Source organism: Mytilus galloprovincialis, chromosome 2 (assembly GCF_965363235.1).
Source record: "Mytilus galloprovincialis chromosome 2, xbMytGall1.hap1.1, whole genome shotgun sequence".
Lineage (NCBI taxonomy): Eukaryota > Metazoa > Mollusca > Bivalvia > Mytilida > Mytilidae > Mytilus > Mytilus galloprovincialis.
Genome location: NC_134839.1, coordinates 38,004,142 through 38,018,606, shown reverse-complemented (window position 1 = coordinate 38,018,606; position 14,465 = coordinate 38,004,142). Strand labels below are relative to the sequence as shown.

Here is a 14,465-nt window from a genome sequence, read left to right as displayed (position 1 = left end):
AGGATATGAGCAGTCATTTTCGAAGCACTATGCCTGGTCTTTCATTAAAGATAATTTCGTTTATGTAAACAAGATAGTTGAATCGCAGAATAGTGTTTCAAGTTAACTTTTGGTCGTAAAAAAAAGTCTACGTCATCGGCTTAGGCAAGCGGAGAGGACTGATACGCAGACCCGTGGACATGTTTCATCTGAAATTGAACCTAGTGGAGTGATGACTTCTCATTTGACTATAGCAACTAACAACTAAAACACCATATCCTGATATCGTAACGTTTCTTGCGACATGGTAAACGACGTGATGAAAAAATCAATTTGTAGTAGATCGTGATAAGTCCTAGGCTAATGAATTCCCGTTTCTATCTAGGTTCAAATACTAATTTTAATTCAATCAGTAAAGAACAAAGATCCAATTTTCCCCGCCAAGCACATTTCATGTCATATTTTATCTATTAAAGGACAAGGAACAAGCTAGGGAATAACTAAAAAAGCACTTTTTATTTCTTTCTTTTTTTCTTTTCAATAAGCTTCACAGAAAAAATGAAATAGGATTTCCATTACAATTTATATTTCAAATGGTCATAACTGTTTAAAAATATTTGATCACGACTTATTTTTCAAATTGTCAAAGACATTGCTTATGATATGAGTTTCACTTAATCTGACAAGAATTGTACACATAAGAGTGCTAACAAGACCGGACGATCGGACGCCCGGTATTTCTATGTCTCCTGCAACGCGTTTAGCTCAGTAATAAAAAAATCAAAAATCCAAGGTTGTAGACTCAAATTCCTGGAAAGAGAAGTCACTTCAGTTCCTATATGTCAAATATAACTTTAAGATTGGGTGCAGAGGCGGAATTAGGGGGGGCAAGGCGGCCCGGGTCTCCCCTTTTCTGCGAAAAATTTGGTTGCTTATATAGGGAATCACTGAAGCATGACCGGAGCGGGCCCATACTTATGAAAATTTCTGGATCCGCCACTGGGGTGGGAAACTTTACATCAAATATTTATGAATTGAATGATGGTAGTTTCGAGGAAACAATAACATTTGGTTAAAAATATAAATATATGTATTGGTGGGAATTTTGAATTTAAACAAAAATCTTACTAGTGTCGGATTCTGTGGGAGTACATGTGCTTAAAGTAATTTTCTGCATAAAAAGGTCAAAAAAAATTTTCGCCTCGCTCCGCTCGGCACCGAGACATCCACATCATTTCAACCCTGGCTACGCCACTGGAATACAAATATTATTGTCAAGAATTCCAGCCGGGAAACACTAGCAATAAGATTTGTAATGTTTGCATTGCAATCTCTATAAAATAAAGGGAAAGCACTCAACACGCTTCGCGGACAAAATAATCTCTAACACAAACCTCTTTTCTATGTGTACGGGTCAGTGGCAGCCATTGTGAATTTCAGTTCATACAACTGTTAAATATCTGCCATAATAAAGCCTTATAACACCTCTTTCAAATCGTTTTCTGCTAAGAAAAAGATTGAGTCGACAGAAAGGGGCGTGGTGGAAAGAAGAGAATAGTGAAGGACGTTTTGCAAGACCAAGGTCATGGCCAGATCAATGAAACGAGCATCCCCACTAAAACTGAAAGCAGAACTTGACAGATCTAATGATTTAGCGTGCTGCAGACATTTTATTCATTGCATTAAGTATGCCTTTTCGAAAGTTTTTTTTTCAAAACAGTCATTGCAAACCAGTTGACACTATTTTTTTTATAAATCTAACGCAAGTTTGAAACAGAATAGCACAAGTTGGGGAGCGCATAATTTTTTTTATACATTTATCGGTACAACAACAAAGAGCGAAAATGTAAACAAACATATCAAGTGACAATTGATTTATATATCTGTATTATATGTTAAAAATGGAAATTTTATTTAACATTGACATAATAAAGTTTGAATGATATTTGCATCTGTTTTGGGGGTACTGTACTTAATAAAGGTCCAGTATAATTTCAAGCAGTTGCAGTAAGCATGGTATTCTTAACTTACTGAAGGACCAAGCCAAATAGACATAGACATTTTCAAGTTCTTTTTATCTGTTTATATGAATGTGTAATGATGGTTTTAATATAGGAATTGAATAATTGATTCAGAATTTACCAAATAATAGCATCGCCATGTTGATACATAAAATGTACAGGAAAAAAATGCTAGTTCAAATAATTATGACGTCTGGCGAGGCTATTTTATTATATCTGGGACGCCTTCCTATGATGAAGACATGATTATAGGCACTAGGAAAATGCATGAATGTAAAACATGTAAAAGTTATGTTGACCATGAAAAAAAAAAATTATAATCTAAACAGCTTGGTACCAGTTGTCAAAATGGGTTATAGTAAATTGTTATGAATAAAATATCCCAAATAGGATTATCTAAATATTACAGTTTTTATTTTAGAGAAAAAAATTACATAGTGTAAATGATTAATCATATTTAAAAAGGCAACACATATTATAACATAGTGCAAAAGATTAATCATAAAAGGCATCAACCTTTAATTTAGGAACTTTTCTAGATAACTGATGAGAGTTATGTTCCCTTTTTTTTCTTACATGCCAAATTTGCAAGCAGATTTTACCTTGCAAGTTCAATGTCTTCAACTAGTGTTCCCCAAATTTGCTAGCTTGTCATGTGACTTCCTTTTGGGATTCTGTCTTTTTCATAAATAATTATGGTACGCAAAATTGAGAATGCATGTCTGTAACATAGTTATCATGACAATAGATATTAGAATATAAATTCCAAATTTCTTCATATTGTTTTAAATACAAATGCACATGTAACTTGAAAATTTAAATTATACAAGGACCAATCAATTTATCCTACTAAAACATGTTTAAATTAAAATGATCTGATGAGCAAACTCTTCTGTAATTATCCAATTTCCTCTTTAAAAAAATGTGCAGAAATGTAACATGAATTTACAGGGTTCTCACTAAGGCGAGTCCATGAGTCCTGGACTCATCAAAATCTGTTTGGACTCATCATTTTCAAAACAAGTGAGTCCACAGATGCATCAAGATAGAAATATTTTGTATAAACTAAACACAGTTAAATACAAATATCATCATTTTATAGCAAAAGCTCCTTGCTGTTGGACTCACCATGGCCAAAAATGACGAGGGACTCGCCTTCAAAAATCCTTAACGAGAACCCTGATGAAATTCATCATTGGCTATACAATATCAATGAATACTGTACAAAGTATTGTCTGAGCATTAAAGGCATCATATTTTTCATGGGGATTTCTATAAAACTTATAAAATAACACACAGTCAACAGGATTAAAATGTTGGCCATTAGGTTCGATAGATGAGGACTATTCTTATTTTTGAAAAAAAATCATTTAAAATAAAAAAAATCCTTTATAATAAACTTTGTTGTATGGGTTGGTTTTATGAAATTTACAACCATTTATTGTTCTGTTGAGTCTGGTTTAACATGTTAAAGTTTAATGAATGATAATTATGATAACACACTAATTTTTTTTTTAAATTTCCAGGAATGAATATGTCAAGTGAGCTGGGTATTTCCCCAGTCTTGTTACAAGCTATAAGTGAAAAAATATCTTCAAAAGATTCAAAAATGGATCCAACATTTATCAAACAGGAAATGATTGACAACCATGATAATGTGTCTCAAAATGAGGCATCATGTGACCCAATTATGAACCAAGATGTGAGTCAGATTCTTCCGGACATTGTGAATTCTGTTCAGCAGAGAATTTCTATGGAAGGATCCAACAGAACAATAACTGCTGATGACATTCGTCAGTTGATTAGCTTGAAACTTGCACAACAAGCTCAACAGCAAATTTCTCAGAATAGTGACGGACAGAATTCTTTTGCCGTTAATCAACCCAACACAACAACCGACACATCCATGATGAATTTTTTATCAAATGTCGCTGCAACTCAGACAAAGTCAACAGCTGAAAGCAACATTAACAATAGTAATATAACCAATAGTTCAAACGTGAGAAATTATGAGAATGAACCAAATGTGCAAGGTTCTTCAAATTCAAATCAAGTCTTCATGTGTTATAACAACAACCAGAACTCCAACACAACTGCACCCTCTCCGTCTAACGATATTGTTGTGTCCGAAGCAGGATCTGCAGTCAATGTTGTTATCGACCAGACTGGTCAAAGATATCTTATGCAAGACACAGACTTGCATGTCGATCAGGCAAAAGTGAATGAACATTTAATTAGGCAAGCTAGATATAATGAGAAAGGAGAATTGGTAATTTCTGACATGCCCGTGGATAGTGCTTCTGAAAAGTCTGAAAGTGTAGATCTCTCAGTGTCCCTGGAGTCTCGTTTACACACAACACATCCAACAACAGTTGTAACAGACCCTTGTCCAGTGTGTGGAGATCAAGTTTCAGGTACTTGTACAATATACATGTATAAAGGTTTCATACATTGTACATGTATATATACATTTGTATATACATGTACATGTATGTATATACATGATAAATATAAAAAAAAGGACTTGTTTGGTATGCATATACATTTGTACATGTATGAGTGCCAATGAGACAACTCTCCATGACCACTAGCAACCATCATAACCATATGTCTAGAAGTTGACAAAAAAAGTATCAGGACCAGTTGTTAGTGTTAGATTTATTTGTTCAATTCTTTTTCCCCATCATGTTCAGAGGAAATGCCTGATGCTTAATCTGGTCTGTTAGTGTTCTAGATCTGGAGTCGATTTCACAAAAAAAACTTACGACTAACATGACTAAGATTGGTCGTAAGTTATGAACAATTCAGTATACTTATGATCAATCTTAGTCGTAAGTATTTTTGTGAAATCGACTCCTGCTGCCTAATATTTTTAGGTACTCCTACATGTACAAAATGTACAACTATAGATGTGTATTATTGTTTTTATTTAAACATTTATAGATTCCTGTTTACGATATGCATAATTATCATGATTATAAGGTTTGCACATTCATGTAATTTCAGGTTACCATTATGGGATTTTTACATGTGAAAGTTGCAAAGGATTTTTCAAACGAACAGTTCAGAATAAAAAAGTGTTCCAGTGTCACAGGAATAGTGACTGTGATGTGATGAGGGGTAACCGAAAGAAATGTCCTGCATGTAGGTTTGCAAAGTGTATGTCTGCTGGAATGAAAATTGAAGGTAAGAATATCAAGAATAAACACATGTATATATATGCATGATAGGTTACCTATACATGTTCATTGTTCATACCACATGTACACTGCACACAATAAATATGTAACATGCCTAGATTTGAGAGTAACCAAGAACAAAAATCCCCATTATCATGATTACATGTATCAAGAAAAAGGAATTCGAAAAAGTGGCAATTTAGTAGGGAAAAGTTCATGATCAACACTCTTTTTATACAATCTGCAGATGTTTTTCGCATGCAATTGTATATACAAATGTATACTCACAAGGTATAAATGTATTTTTACCAACATACATGTACATGTATGTAAATGTAATGTAAATCTCGATTCAATTTTAAAATGTTTAATTGTATAAAAAGAAAAATTACACAAAAAATAATTGTTCTTCAAAGGGAAGATAACTCCTTGAAGCATAACAATATTCAGCATTTTAGAGTTTATATGATGAACTCACAAAATGCTGAAAAGTAATGAATTTATTAAGGGGAGATAATTTCTGAAAAGATTGTAACACATCAATTTCATAGTCTGAAAATATACACCCTGTTTTTCCATGGAAAAGTACTAGTTTATTTAAATGTATTAATTCTGTATTACATATCTATACAGCTATTTTCCTCCTCTGAAGTATACATGCATCTCCCATTGTATTTTATACCCTATATATAGATCTTTATATTGTTCTCCTGCGATGTTTACATGTATCTCCCATATAATGTTATATATACTGGAGTTGTTTAAAAAAAATCGATGGTCTGTTTCTTTTACAGCTGTTAGGTTAGATAGAACACGTGGAGGAAGGAGCTGTTATGATGGATGTTCACCTCATGGCCGTCCAAATAAAACATTCTTGGACAAGAAGATGACCCCAAAACCTAAAAAAATGCAACCAGACTATATGAAACATTTACAAACCATGGAACTGAAGCTGCCGTCGGGAGAAAGCATCTCTGGAAGTCATTTAATGAACTTGTTACAAAAGACGCCTGTAAAACAAACTCCAGTTGTTACCCCGGTCGTTCCCCCAGTGTTAACGGAAATAATGAGCATGGAATCTCTGTTGTCAGAAGATGAGAGTAGCTCAGAAATTCCAGAAAAGTTTGGCGAAGGGGATCAAAACTTTTTCTTGACATTTTTGCAAATTGCTGAAGTTCGATTATATAAATTGGTGCGATGGGCTAGGAATCTTCCACAGTTTAGTGCAATATCAGTGAGTATATATTACTTGTTTATTTACTGGTATGGGTGGTACACATTTATCTCAAACATGTATTAGTGACAGTTGGTTAAAGAATACAATCAGAACATCACTCCAAGATCAGTTTCAACAAACATGGTTTTCAAATGTGCAAGCATGTTCGAAGACATTAAATTATCGAATTTTTAAGAATAATTTTGGCTTTGAGAACTATTTTGATATTTTAGATTTTCGTGATATCTATACTTTATGCAAATTTAGAACTATCAACCATAAATTAACCATTGAAATAGGGAGATTTACAAATATTCAGAGACTGACAGAGAGATAGACGAAATTGTAAATTATGTAACTCTAAAGATCTTGGAGATGAGTATCATTATATTATGATGTGTACAGAGATGTCAGTAAAAAGAAACAAATGTATTGATAAAAAATATGTAAATCGTCCAAATATAATAATGTTTAAGAAAATTATGAATTTAAATAAAAAATCTAAATTGTGAAAACTGTGTACTTTCATTAGATTTATAAATTCCCATGTGTGCCCTCCTGGCTAACTACTATCAGTATAATTGTAAATAGTGTACATATTTTGCTCTACATGCTCTATGTATTCATGTATTTTATCTGTATTATTGATGTCATGTATAGTGTCTGTATACCATTGTAATTGCAAAGGTTTGACAGAATAAAGATATATATTTGTCTGTTATCTTCAGAAAGCTGCTAATTAAATTACAAGCCCAAGGCAATTTGTGAAGGCCTTGTGCAAGTGCAATTACTTAAGATCTTTGCACAATTAGTTCCTCAGTTGAATAATAAAATTAATGAGATGAAACTTTGCACACTAATAAAAATATTATGAGCTAACCTGAGAAAAATGTTAAAGGCATGTATTTACATCTCAAACTTGAGAATTTTAGGGATTGTATATTATTATTTACTTCTTCAAGTGAATAAGATTACTTGTACAAGTAGTACCATACTACTTATTCTTTTAACTATATCTCTGACTCTCTATAGTGGGTCTCATTGGGGTATAAGAGTGACACGGGATTGCCGAATTTTTGTAAGCGTGACACGTGAAAGTCAAATTATTGTGTCGTGAAAACGGGAAATGAGGTCTTGCAGGACCCGGGAAATGACAAAAAAATGAGAATTGCTTACATACATAGTGTAAGCGGGATATGGGAATCTGACAAAACAGTAAGCAGGACCCGGGATCGGGATCCCCCAATGAGACCCCCCTCTATACATTTATATTCTACAGGTGTATCTTATAGTACACACAAGGCGATTCAGTTTCAAAAAGATAATTGAAAAAAATACAAAGGGATAATCAAACTCATAAGTTTAAAAGCAAATTGACAACGCCATGGCTAAAAAAGGAAAAGACAAACAGACAAATTTAGGGGCCAGCTGAAGGACGCCTCCGGTGCGGGAATTTCTCGCTACATTGAAGACCTGTTGGTGACCCTCTGCTGTTGTTTTTTATTTGGTCGGGTTGTTGTCTCTTTGACACATTCCCCATTTCCATTCTCAATTTTAATAGTACACAAACACAACATAGAAAACTGCAGACTTAGCAATACAAAGCCCACCAATAACAAGTTGAACACTGGTGCCCTGGAAGGGTAAAAAGATACAGCTCCACATGCATGACATATGTGACACTGATCGTGGAAATTGCTCTGACTCAGGTTTGTGAATCACATAAAGATTGCTTGTGATTGAAGGGGACGACACTCTTATTTCCAACTTTAGTCATATTGTTATATACCAGAGTTTCACCATATATAAGGTATATCAAATCCTAGATCCACCGTGCCAAGTCGTTAGTGTTGGAATTATACAATTCACACATGTATGTTAATATTTTTTATTTTATTTCATTAGACAGATGACCAGATATTACTGTTGCAAAATGGTTGGGCAGAACTTCTCATATTCAACTGTTGTATGAGATCTGTTGAAAGTAGAACAGAAATCTTCCTACCACTTGGTAAAACTGTTGATCTGGAGAAAGCTCGTAGCATCAGTGAAGGATGTGAAGACATTGTTCAACGAATGTTAGATTTGACAGATCAGTTACGTAGACTGAACGTTGATCAGTATGAATATGTGGCAATGAAAGTTCTTGTACTCATCACACCAGGTAAGGCCAAATAAAATAATATGTGTGTTTCTTATTACATCTTTGAAAATAATTGGGTAGGTACTAAGATAGGGATTTTTTTAAAATTTTACAATTTCTTTTTTTACATTGAGTCTATGGGAGAGAAATTCTGACTTTTAACAGTGCTTATTGAAAAAAAAGATAAGATAGACCTTTTCCATGTTTTCTAAGCTTAAATCATAGGATAGGTAGGGAAATAGGAAACACAAATATTTTTTTATTTGGCCTAAATTTAGGCATGCTAGATTTATGGCAACTAGATATTTAATGTGATTACACCAGCATTCAGATTCTGCCATAGGGATGTCCATGAATGAATTGACTTTTGAAAATCTATATGGAATCGTCATTTTTAAATGGCTAGTCCAAATATGCATCAAGATTGATTATAAAGCCAGGGAATGAATACTTTCAACCGACAATGAGTTTTTTCCCCTCAAAATTAGTTTTTTAAATCATTCACATGAGATTCAGGCTTGCTTGAATTTTACAATCAAATCTTTAATAACTGACATGAAAATTAAATTTGTGGCATTATCCAATCAATGAGAATATTAAAAATTTGTTAATTTTTGTGTGAATTTATTGCTTAGATTGCTGAAAATGGACACAAATGAAAGATTAATTATTTTGAATTCAGGAAACATTGCATTCAAATACACAATGACGAAATCAAATTTAAACTGCATTTTTTTTTTTTTTTTTTGAAAATATAACAAGGCGGAATTTGACAATAGCAAAATCAGCAAAAATATTTGAACGTCAATAACACTGACAATGTGCACAGGTATGTACAAAAGAAATTTCTCTTTGAACATACTGGTGTACACAAATTAGATGCAAAACATTAGGAAGATACTAAGTAGACTTTCAAAGTTAATGTCTAAAACATATGGTTTCTTTTTTAGATGTGAAAGGAATGAAAGAAAATTACAAGGCAAGAGAACAGCAAGAGTTAATAAGTGATGCTCTATATAAATATACTATTTCACATTATCCTCAGAACCCTGACAAGTTTGGTGAAATGTTGCTCAGACTACCAGAGATCACACGTGTTAGTAGTATCGGGAAAGAATTACTGAACACATTGATGCCCCCTGGATTTCAATCCTGTGGACTTTTGTTCGAACTTCTCAAAGGAGATGGAGCAGCTAAGGAAGAAAGCTAGCAACATTTCTATAAAAAGATTTCTTGTTTCACTTTCTATGTTTTCATATTTGTTTATGTTCATGTATCTGAATCATATGTACTATCAAATGTTACATTCGTTGAATCATGGAATAGAATTTGAGTAAATGATTACATGCATGTGCCATAATTGTGAATAGTTGTAATTATGGGTCAAGGTTAAAGTTTACATTACATTATGAAAAATGTCAGTTCTGCTAGTTTCACCTGTCTCAGTAGTTGCTGAGGCACAATTTATGCATTCTGTTCTTGACATTTTCCTTTCCTTAATTTACATTTGTTCAAATGTCCATAATTAGTCTGTTCTAAAAATAAGATAAGATAATAGTGCTTAAAAATAAGAATTTTTTAAGTAACACTTGTTCAAATTTGATTTTCAGTTTCAGAAAACAAGCAATGGTTTAAAAAAAAAGATGAAGTCAGTATTATATATCATCATAACTTTCTAGTACAAACATTAGAAATAGAAATTTTTAGAAAAAGTATTTATTATAATCTTAGTTGAAAATTTTAATGATATTCTTGTCTTGTACACTAAATCTCTCTTTAATCTTTCTGCCTATTGTAAGCTAGCATGTCAAACATTAGAACTAACTAAGTTAACTAATGAGACTTGTATATAGATTTGATTAAACTTCCCAAAAAATATTTTCAAATGGAAGACAGCAATTGACAGATTTCAATTTGAATTATCTCCCTTGAATAGTATCTAATTAATTTTAATAGGTTAATAGTATCCTGAAAAGAGCTTCTAGGGCATGGAATTTATCAAGTATTTAAGTAAACAAACTTGCTTAAACAAAAAAATAGTAGAATTATCTTAAAAATGAAGCTACCGAAAACCCAAGATATTATTTATTAATTTATAATTCATTAATATCTAATGGTCAGCTGTAAACATTATTTAGGATATTAAAGAAAAAGTGGCAATACCTTACAAACACTAACATTTAAGTTATCAAAGTATATGTAGATATTTCAAATAGAAAATGTACTAAATGCAAAGGTTATTTATCTAATATGGTTGAAAAAGAAAATTCATGGCTTTATGTGCTTTTACAAGTTCTTTTTTTTTTTATTTAGATATAATTTCTTTTTATCAAAATTCAAGTGTATGCCCAGGCGTTTTGACGTAAATGTAGCTACGCGCCTGTCATATGCTTTGCTTAATAATAAATTGGGGGAAATAATTTGTGATTAAAAATGTTAACTTTCGATAGTCTCTTTTTTTTAAAAAAAAAGGATTACTTACAATGTCTTAAATTAATTTTGTTTGTTTTAAAATAAAGAAACTTTTTTTTATGGATTATGTGGGTAAAAGTAAAATACACATTTAAATGGTTCAAATAAGTATAAATTTAAAATAAAATGGAGAATGGGAATGGGGAATGTGTCAAAAAGACAACAACCTGACCAAATGGCAGAAAAAAAGGCTTGTACTCAGATGTTGGCCAAATCATGAAATCAATTATCCCTGAAAATACAATTTTTCCTCAATATTTGAAAATTGGTATTTCTTGGAAATAAATGAATCCACAGTATACATGAGTCTAATTAAAGATTTTTAGAAAATTTGATTGATGGCTATTTAAGGATGTTTGCTCCTCTAATTTTCTATTTTTTGCCAGATTTTCAGAATCCTCTGGTTTTATCCATGTATTGCCATTAACAAACTTTGCCCACTAACCCCTATTTTTCTTTTCATAATTTTATTACATATTGCGTAAAAAGACAAATTTCATAATCTTATCAAATCCTTTGTTATTTTTACATTGTTTTTGAAACAAAAAAAAAGTGCCAATGTTAAATATATGAAAAATCTAGAGAGATTTATTTCCCGCCAAATTTTCAATTGCATATATTTCGAAAACAAGCACACAGACCCAAATTTTTTTCCTGCTTTTTTAGTTTCTTTATTTATATGCTATCAATGAGCAGCGAACATCCTTAAAATGGTTTATATTAGTCAGGAAAGAGACTATGGAGTATTTGCAACAGAAACCATATTTTCATGAAGCATTCATTTCAGATATTGTAGTTATTGCCTTTTTCATATATTAAATTTTTAGATCTGTGTTACATATTGATTTTGTATAGCTGTTAAATGGCTAGGCTTAATTGGTCAAAAGATTTTTTTTTTTGGCCATTCATTATTTTATGTATGTAACTGAAAGTTTTATTTGTTTACTATCTGAATCTGTTATATGTTTATAGTGGGTCAATTCAAATATGTTTAATGCATGCAAATGGTAAATGTTATCATTCACAAAATTTTGAAAATTTGTCTTTATCATGATAAGATTTTAAGATACTGTGCAATACAATAAAATCAATGACAAAAATAACTGTTCTGTATGTTTTTTTTAAACATGAGGATTTTTACAAGGATTTTAAATTTTAAAAACTCTTCAGCAGGTTAAAAACTTATTCAAAATTGTTTTTGAAATAGATTTATTATTTTTACTATGACACCTTGAAAATGTCTTTTTGGATACCCCATTTAATAAAGAACCATAAAAAAAATAATTTTATCAATCATAATTGTCTAAACATTTTCAGGAAATCCAGTAGACTGTTAGAGATTTTTGTACAGAAATCCAAGTTTATTTCCCTTCTTTCTAGAACCAATATGCTATACTAGATTTGAACTCAAATGTGGATGCATAAAAATAAGAATATCTGGTATGATTGCCTATCAGAAATTCCTACACCAGAGACCAAATGACTTAGAATTTGGCAACTATAGGTCACTGTACAACCTTCAACAATGAGTAAACTGTTTACAATGCTTTTGTATTGCGTTCTTGCACTGCATTACAGGGAACATTTTCTGTTGCTCAAAATATACAAAATTAAGCATATAGATTTATATATGTAAATATTGTTTGTTTTATTAGTATGCTTTGTACTTGAAAGATATGAAAACACTTGTGAGGATAGGTACAATGTAAAACTAAGTTTTAGCTCGAATTAAGTCATTTTGTTAAATTGATTTCAAGCATGATGAGGGGAATGAATTATCTCCCTTTGCAAAAGCTGACGACTCATTATTAACTAATATGATTGAATTTGGGTTATAGGTGAAGCACACATTTCATTATTCACAAAAAAAGCAATTTTTCATAGACAGTTATGCAAAAGTTATCAAAGCCACACACAAGTCTCTATGATTTATTCTTCAATCTACTAGAGAAATGAATCACAAGTTTTTGACTGTTTCAGAATGTCAGTATAAAGCTTGAGCATGAATTACTTAATATTTATTTAATATAAAGATTTGTTAAAACTTTTTTTTTGATAGATTATGTTTTAAAATATAAGTGGTTATTATGTATGAAATACACATATGTTCATCATGATAATATGTCAATATTTATGAATAATGTTTTTTATTATGAAATAGTATTTGTTTTTTTTCTTGTATTGTGTATGAATATAAATATAAGATTTCATTAAACATTATTCGAAAATAAACAATAACAAAATTATGTTGTTTATTTTTTAGGCGGCAGTGGAAGCTGTCATATGCAGAGCAGTTTTAACATTGGAATTATTAGTATGGTAAAATAAAAAAATATAATGTTTTTTGCGACATCAGTTTTGAAGTATTCTTTCATTAATCAGGTGAACATGAAAAATATATATATTACAAATACCTTCAACATTTTATAATTGCATTTATCTTGTTATTTGAACTCTGGTGAAAATTTGTCTCATTTGCAATCATATCTTATATCTTTTTTTTATACAGTGCATAGTTTAATATCTTAATTGTACCAAGGGTCCAGAAAAGATATTTATACATAAAGACAATTTCTTATAAAAGGTCCTTGACTGAAATGTTTTATTTGGATTAAGGTCAAGAATTTTTAAAAAGGCAAATTTATTAAAATCAGACATATATATTTTGAGAGAAATAGCACTTTTTGCCAACATTGGTAGGTTATCAATTGTCATCACTATCCATCATAGTCCTGGTTGTCCAGTTATGCTTGCAACACAAATAGCCATTGGTGGGTCCTAGGGGGGGGGGGGGGGCATTCTGGTGTTGGAAATCCCCCTTTTTTTGTCGATCAATGCATTTGAATGGGGACATATAATTGGAACTCCCCCTTTTAAAATGGCTGGATCCACCCCTGAATAACTATCACCAAGACAAGACTACTACTTTCTCAATTTTACATAATGGACTACATAAATAAAATATAATGTCAAATCTAGTTATTGGACTTTAAGTGTTCCCATTTGCTACATTTGACCTACTGTAAATTCAGAAATTATTGCGTGCATTTATTATTTCTATTTCGAACTATATATGACTAAAATTGGATTTTAATTTTTACGATATTGAAAAATTTCCTGTTTATTTCTTTTATATTAAAAAGTTGAAAATGCTAGTTTAAATTATAACCCTGACGCAGTTTTCAAAATTAGTTTCTGAATTTATAGAATTATATTGAATAGTACAGTTGTTGAATAGAAATTTCAAAAGCAAGATGAGATATCCAACTTTAATTGACTTCACTGCTACATATATGGTCTTTTATTATACATGCATTGACTTTAACATGTCCAACTAGTTTAGGCCTCCTTTTCAAAAACTTGGGCATCATTATTACTCAGAGGAGGTATCACCCATTTGTAGGGTTGGCAATAACATGCCTTAAGAGGGTTGGCAATAACAGGCTTTAGTAGGA

General features: G+C 31.5%; 1 protein-coding gene across 1 annotated transcript; it reads left to right on the top strand.

Annotated features, from left to right (window-relative positions):
- Positions 1 to 1,367: 1,367 nt before the first annotated feature.
- On the top strand, positions 1,368 to 13,256 carry LOC143063545 (nuclear hormone receptor FTZ-F1 beta-like). Its single transcript, XM_076235750.1, has 6 exons — positions 1,368 to 1,665; positions 3,527 to 4,414; positions 5,007 to 5,186; positions 5,974 to 6,413; positions 8,301 to 8,559; positions 9,489 to 13,256. Exons 2-6 carry the CDS (start codon positions 3,529 to 3,531, stop codon positions 9,746 to 9,748), a joined length of 2,025 nt encoding a protein of 674 aa, XP_076091865.1. The 5' UTR covers positions 1,368 to 1,665; positions 3,527 to 3,528; the 3' UTR covers positions 9,749 to 13,256.
- The last annotated feature ends 1,209 nt before the right edge of the window (positions 13,257 to 14,465 follow it).

Coding starts and splice junctions, on each gene's coding strand:
- LOC143063545 (XM_076235750.1), top strand. CDS start 3,529: ATGAATATGTCAAGTGAGCTGGGTATTTCCCCAGTCTTGTTACAAGCT. Junction 6,414..8,300: donor CACAGTTTAGTGCAATATCA/GTGAGTATATAT, acceptor TTATTTCATTAG/ACAGATGACCAGATATTACT. Junction 8,560..9,488: donor TCTTGTACTCATCACACCAG/GTAAGGCCAAAT, acceptor TTTCTTTTTTAG/ATGTGAAAGGAATGAAAGAA.